The sequence below is a fragment of the Pristis pectinata genome, chromosome 1 (assembly GCF_009764475.1).
Source record: "Pristis pectinata isolate sPriPec2 chromosome 1, sPriPec2.1.pri, whole genome shotgun sequence".
Lineage (NCBI taxonomy): Eukaryota > Metazoa > Chordata > Chondrichthyes > Rhinopristiformes > Pristidae > Pristis > Pristis pectinata.
Window position 1 is genome coordinate 46,068,249 of NC_067405.1, and position 7,890 is coordinate 46,076,138.

Consider the following 7,890-nt stretch of genomic DNA (forward strand, 5'->3'; position numbering starts at 1 on the left):
AGTATAATATTATTGCATTGGAGAATGTCAACTCGGACTGCAAGAGTATATCGGTAATGCAGATTAGGACGTTAGACTTCAACTGTTCCATTGTATTTTAAACACTTATTATTTGAAGTGCATAATTTTGAGAACCAGAGAAAGCAATTATAATAGCGCCTGATAATTGATTTCCGGAAGCCCTTCTTCCAAGAATTGGCTTACTTTAACTAAAAACTGTTGTGATGCGCCCCCTTCCTAAATAAAAGATCACGACCATAGTAGATGATATTTAACCCTTGTAAGAACTCACCCAGTTACCGTTTCGGAAAATTCTGCAGGAAAGCTGCGACGCTAACGAGGTCTAATAAGAAAATGAAATTGAAATAAACAGCGAAGTGCGATAGAAAGCATTCCCTCAGTGGATGGAACTCAAATTACGAAGCGAGGACTGCCTGCACATATCGGATCGGTTCAATCTAAATACATGTTCTTTACCCAAGTCAACTATTGTAATTGGATTTGAGCCTCTTTGTGAAGTAGGCTAATCGCTGATACCTGTGACTGTTTACCATATAACAACTCAGCTCGCAACTACTATAAAGTCAAATCCCCAAAACACAAGTAGGTTTATTTACGGATTCTCGCCTGCATGTGCACATTATACCAGAGTTTAAAACGCATTTTGAGTGAAGTATCACAGTGAGCGTTTAGATGGCATTGCTGGTAACCGAATTCAAAACAAGTGAAAAACACCAGTGCTCCTGTCAAATTCGTTAAATATGTCAGTTGCCAGGTTCTGTTTCCTTCATTATGATACTAAATTACTTTATCATTAAACAATCAAAAGGAGAGACGGGGAAACGGAAATGAATCCTTCAGTTGCTGCGAATTAATATAATTTCTAAAAAATATAGATCTTTGGAATAGATTGTGGATGGATTCTGAAATCGTTCCAGTCAAGTCTTCAGGGTCAATATGCAGAGATAATTCAAAAGATTCAAGTACTAGCTATAAAATATGCCGACAAAAACCCTGCACACATTTTGGAAATAATCGGCCTTTATCCTTGGTGCATACTTAAATGAGAATGGGCTTCTGTTTACGAACTGTTGAGATCTTGGCAAGAAGGTGAGTTAATCTGCCTGGACAGAATCCTGGATTTTCACTCCCCCCCCCCCTCCCCCGCCCACCAATTTCTACATGCATTACCATATTGCAACTGTAAGGCGAGACCAACCACCAGCTACTGACAACAGACGGTGAAGCACTCGCATCGCGAAGGACGTGTTTTAGTACAAATACACGCATGTATCGGACAAATGATATTTTATCTCAGTCAGTATGCAATTAGAATTGCGAGGAACTAAAAGAAAAACCTCAATACATTATTCGTATTAAGGTATTCCACTCTGATTGTCATGAGTTGTATGTTTGAGAGTAATTACTTCCCCTTCCCCTTTTTAGAAATCGACCTGTACATTTACCTAAAACTTACATTAATCTCATACATTGATGTACATTGCACTTAAAAAAATACAAAGATTTTGTTTGCGATTCCGGTTATATTTACTATTCAGTGAACACATTCTGAAATCTCGAAAGGTAGAGCTAATTCACTGCGCTCACAACAGCAACCTAAATAAAATGCTTCTGAAAATGTAAACGAGGTGCACCTGTTCTATCTATTTCAATGCCAGTAAGTCCATGCGTTCCTCATGGTTTATAGCTTGCAAAAGATGCGACACCTGGGTGGCAATGGTACGTTTTTATACTTGTAGCAACAAAATGAAACTGCTCAGGATAGTATTTACACGTATTCTAAGATTTATACGGACAGAATAATTAGTTGTGAGATATGCACAATAATTTATTATCCGAATAAATATTTATAAATGTTGTTTGTTTATATTTTCAATAACACGTGATTGTTGAAGACTTTATCGACCCTACCGAGTGGTTTGGTCTTTACTCTGGGACCACTTCATATAAGAATATTGCGTCTCATTTAAAATAATTTGCCTGATCACGACCGCATTTTCCAAAGCGTTGGCAGCGCCACTTACTGATCAGCTGATGAATGAATGAGGGCGATCTGTGCATAATCACTCTAATTAAAATCCTGCATCCCAGATGGAGCATTCATCTTCCGCAGCCTGCCACTCTCTCAAACACTGCCACTGCTGCTGCTGTTATTGCTTTCGCCCTTCTGAATCTTTTGCGAGAGGCCCGGTGGTTTTCCAAAACGCTTTCGAATCAAACTTCATTCACATGGACAAGATAACAAAGCAAACCAAATAAAATGTATCTGTTCTTTGTCCATATTGCACTTGAACGGTATTTTCTCATTGATGTATGTAATGATTACATGGTCTTTTAAGCCGATAATTAAAAACTAAGATTTCCCTTGATGTGATCCAATTTTAATTTTATTTGAAGATGAATGAAGGAAGTATTGTTTGAAACAAAAGATACCTTATAAAATGTGAGCTCCATATAAAATGGTTTCGGCTATAACAAGTTGACCCGAAATAATAATCTACAGTGAGAATTTTGAAACCCCAAGATGCTCGATCACCTCTTTTGTACAGAATATTTTTAAAGTGCATTTCTGCTCATATTTTTAAAAACGACATATTATGCTGTTAACATCCACTTGAACTATAACGTGCAAATAGAATTGAGTAGTTTAGCTGTGTAAAGCCAGTTGATAATAAATTAAGATTGCGAATTACACCTGAAGATCACAAAGGTAAAAAGAAAGGTTTGTGAAGCAATGTCTTGTAACACAAATGTGTTTTGATGGCAGCTTATATCAACACGGAGACAATAACGCCTGTGTTTGTGATTTTAAACCCAAGTATATGAAAGCACTTTCCCCCTTTGTTTGCTACATATTAGAATTTAGATGGTTAAGAAAGGTTTATTAAAACAAAAATGTTAAAACTTCTGTATAATTTAAATATTACTTGAATTAACTGACTATTATTTTTACTTCACCGATATTACATTCTTAAAGTTAGGTATCACTAGTTTTTTTATAACTAAGTACGAAAGGTATCGGAAAAAATAAACACGGAGAGGTTTTAAAACCTTCTAGCTATCTTTATTTATCAGAGTATTCAAGCATATAGTGTCCAGTTGATGGAAAATTGCAATCATTTTCTCCTCACAGGACTACCTGAAACGTTCAACTTAGTCGTTAATCAGAATGTTAAAAAAATCAACATTAAAAATGGTTTTACATTAGCAGCATGAGAAACTTCATCATGGAAAGCATTTGTGGAACTGAATTTCCTTTGTGACGAGTAACTGGTTGCATTTCCATTATATTTGTTTATGCAGAATCCACGTTTAATAGTGCTAATTGCGATCTCGTCAAATTGGGATGATTGTAATGGGAAGCAATTTTCGAAATTTGTGCAGAGATTCTAAGAAATTGTTTTAGATTCAGTACCCTATAAAGACTGCGATATTTGGCACATTGAGTTTTTCGATAAATTGCCCGTCTGATGACTGGCAGCATTCAAGCGCTATAATAGAGTATTATTTGTCCGTTTTGAATAATGTAAAGCGGTTACTGAAAGCGTCTCTCCTGAAATTGCTTTAACTTTTAAAAAGGATGATGAGTCACAAGCGATTACACTCGGAACTAGGGCCTTGTTAGATTGTCATTACCTCTAAATGTTTTAACCGTTAGCACAACTCGTTCGCATAATGCACGGATCCCGGTTTAAAGCTATGTTCTGCTATGATTGTCAAAAGTTCTAAATTCCCTATATGAAGGGACTTGGTTGATTAACATTTTAAAATACACACAGACTCGAAGTTTTTTTTTATTCTGTCTTCCTGTCTGGATTATTAGTAATCTGCATTATTTCACTCCCAGAGGATTGTGAAAACCCATGGTTATTAGTAAAGATGTATGAATGCGTCTTAATTAATCCATGGGTTACGTATACTAAGAAGTACATTTCGTTTTAGCATGTTGAATGCAAGTCATTCTTTCTGATAATTAATATCCACTTTTAACTCACGATGTTTGTAAAGATGCAAGAAGCCAGATCTTTAATCCCCTTGACCACGGCTTGTTCAATCAAAATGAATAAGAACAAAACGAATCCTTGCAAATTCACTTGTTACACCGTCAATCAGTCTTCTTCGACACAAAAAAATGCCTTTATCCCTCCCCTCCCTTTCCTGCCCCTGGGCCGGTCGGAAACGCCTTACTGACATCTTGTAATCACAGCTATCGGTAAAATCCAGTAAACATGGCAGAAATAAACAAATTTAGCACCCTAATACACAGTAAGGAGCAATATTCAACCTGCTGTCAACCAGACTCTCAATAAATGCAAGTCTAAGCAGCTTCGTTATTTCTCACAGTAGATCAAACAAAAACCATAACAGCGGCGTCATTTTGATCAAGACCACAGTCCCCAAGGGTAAGCTTCAGCTCGTTTCAGGCTTGAGACAGACGTGCGATTAGTAATTCAGATCTGCGATTCACACTCTGGACCCTGACACATGTTTAACTTTATAATGCTCATCTGCAGTTCTGTTTGCACTATATTTTTTTTTACCGATAATGCAACTTCCACAAATAATTTAGTTAGGTGTCCGTACAAAATGCATGCGGACGACAAGCGATATTTTTTAGCAGTCTACTTTGTAAAACAGAACTTAAATATGTGCACGTGAAACATTCTTTACATCGAAGCCAAATATATAATTTGGCTATTTATGTAAACGTTTCATTAGCCTTTTAATATAGTTTAGTCGGAGTTGATATCGTTCTCCCACATCGCCCCCTCCCCCAACACACATACAGAAATAACGGTACGATAAAATCGCAACTCAATAGTAACAAATTAATAACGGTGGAAAAGTAAATGCAATGAACTACAAGCTGATGCGACATAGTAAAATCGGATCCTTAAGAAATGTATTCATGGTGTAAGCAGTAAATGCTCCGGAATGGGATTCAGAAGTCATTGGATAAATTGGCAAACAGACTCTCAAATAAGACGTTCACGTTCACAATAGAGTGCGGAGAATGCCATAGTCCTGAACCCAACTATAACCCTCACCCAAAAACTGAACTGATGCAAAATTGCGTTTAGCCAAGATGCTATTTTAATTGGAAAGCAAACAAGTTTGCTGACCCTCCCTCAACTTATGTAGCCCATTTTCTCTCCACTCCCTTGAAAATGTTCAGCATATTAAAAATTCTCCGTAATACACGAGCCTCTTGTAATATCTGGCAATGGATCAAACTGACCGCTGAATTACAATGTACTGTATATGCGAACTTGAATGTATTATCAATTACATCAACGTGCAGAGCAGTGAGATGCTGCAACGGGTGATTGACGCGTGCTGCCCAGTTCCAGATACCGTGATTGGCTGTGACCTATCTATCGCGGCGTGCTGGGCACTCTGAGTGGCTGACTATTCGCCCTGTCCGTGTAATAAAAGGTTTGATTGGCTCAGAGCTCAGCACAGCGGCACTTCAAAGGGTGCGCTCACTACAATTAGGTCGAGTAGTCCGGAGAACAAGGCAGTGAGTGAGTAGGCATCATCCTCAACTGTGACAGCTTAGTTCCGTTTAATTTAAGGACACTGCACAGTAAAAGGAAGAAAGAAACCATCATGGCAACTTCAATACTTGGGGTAAGTTGCGCAAAACTTAATGCTAAACAGTTGAATAAGCTTCATCTTCATAAACATCGCTATAATTTGCGGGCAGTAGACCTTGCAGTAATTTATTATACAGACGCAGAAAACAAATTAACTGCCTCTATGTTAAATACAGATTATTTCTCAGAAACTTTTTGGGTAGTTTTTCAATGTGTTTGGTTTTATTTGTCTTTTTATCGATCATATATTACTTAACATAATGATTCCACCACCAGGAAGAACCCAGATTTGGAACCACTCCGTTGGCAATGTTGGCCGCAACTTGTAATAAGATTGGCAATACAAGCCCACTAACAACTTTGCCAGAATCCAGTGCATTTGGGAAGGGCGGATTTCATCCATGGAAACGTTCTGTCTCCAATTGTAATCTGGGGTCAGGCCTGTCAGGATTCAGCGTGGCCAACAGTCGAGCTTCAGGCGGTATTAGCAACAGTTTCTCGGTGAGCAACGGTTCCGGGAACAGCGCCTTCTGTTTAGCTTCCACTTCTCCAACGTCTTCTGCGTTTAGCACTGAGTACAACCTCTTCTCCAACTCCGTCTCGGCGAGTGTCAACACGCAAGACACAGGACAATCGGCTTTCATATCCAAAGTCCATTCTTCCGCTGACACTCTCCAGGGAATGTACCCGAGGGTCGGGATGGCTCACCCTTATGAATCCTGGTACAAATCCGGGTTCCACACGAGCATTTCTGGCGAGGTTGGCAGCGGGGCTTCCTCCTGGTGGGACGTGCACACTAACCCCAGCTGGCTGGAAGTTCAGAATCCAAATGGGGGCCTGCAGCCCACCCTGCATTCCGGGACCGCGCAGGCTTCCCTGCACACCCAGCTCAGTACTTACAACGCGGACTTCTCAACTCTGAGCCATTCCGCCTTCAGCTCCACCGGGATCGGCTCCACCGCCTCTCACCTGTTGTCCACGGGGCAACACCTCCTCGCTCAAGATGGCTTCAAGCCCATGATTCCGTCATATACGGACTCCACCTCGGCTGCAATCACGGCGAACTCGATGATTTCAGGCCCGTCGGGACTCGGGAGTTCAGCCAGGTCCTCACGGCGATATTCCGGCAGAGCGACCTGCGATTGCCCCAACTGCCAAGAGGCCGAGCGCCTTGGACCTGCGGGAGCCAGCCTCCGGAGGAAGGGCCTCCACAGCTGCCACATTCCGGGATGCGGTAAGGTCTACGGCAAGACCTCTCACCTCAAGGCACACTTACGGTGGCACACTGGTGAGAGGCCCTTCGTTTGTAACTGGTTGTTCTGCGGCAAACGCTTCACCCGATCGGACGAGTTGCAGAGACATTTGAGAACCCACACGGGAGAGAAGCGCTTCGCCTGTCCGGTCTGCAACAAACGCTTTATGAGAAGCGATCACCTCAGTAAACACATCAAAACACACAGCGGCGGCGGAGGCAAAAAGGGCAGCGACAGTGACACCGATACCAGCAACTTGGAGACCCCCAGATCAGAATCGCCAGATATCCTAATGGAGGCTGTGCACTCCAATAGAGCGATCAAAGCAGCCACTCCGGTACAGAATGATTCCTAAATCTAATCCCCCAAAACGGGAAATTATTAAAACTTTGTGTCCAATATGACTATTAAGTACCTGGAGTTCCAAGCCCTGCACTCTCACGGAAGCTACATCTTAAAAGGAGGTGAGCAAATGTGCATCAAATGCTTGGGACTTGTTTCTCTATGTATAAGATTGTTTAAAATTCTATGTACAGAAAAAGTTCAAAATGTCCTGTGTTTCCTCTTTTTTTTCTTGTAAGTGTTTGATAAAACTATTTTGTGACCGGGTCGCACTTGAAACTGGGAGATATATGATTTCGATGCACTTTGTGAAAGTCGATATGTAATAAATTGCATATTAATCAGCTCGTCCACATACTATATGAACAGCAAATCTGCGCCGCATAAAGTATTATATGCATTTATCTGTATAAATAAATTGTGCAAGTACAAACTTGGGATATTTCTTTGTTACTTTCCATTTAGCAAACCCACAAAATATTAACAGGATATCTTCCAAACTAAATCGAACGCTGTTGATAAGAAAAAATATCGGCAAATCTACTGGAGGGAAATCGACAGATCTGATTGTTTCCAAACATCAAGTAATTTGAATTGCTTATTCGGCTGTTAATAGATTTAGCCATATCGAAATATATAAATGAAGAATATTATCTTTGTGCTAGTAACTGTTTTTA

At 40.2% G+C, this 7,890-nt stretch overlaps 1 protein-coding gene across 1 annotated transcript; it reads left to right on the forward strand.

Moving 5' to 3' along the window:
- The first annotated feature begins 5,631 nt into the window (after positions 1-5,631).
- On the forward strand, positions 5,632-7,286 carry sp9 (sp9 transcription factor). Its single transcript, XM_052022965.1, has 2 exons — positions 5,632-5,652; positions 5,895-7,286. The coding sequence occupies exons 1-2, from the start codon at positions 5,632-5,634 to the stop codon at positions 7,224-7,226; spliced, it is 1,353 nt and encodes a 450-aa protein (XP_051878925.1). The 3' UTR covers positions 7,227-7,286.
- The last annotated feature ends 604 nt before the right edge of the window (positions 7,287-7,890 follow it).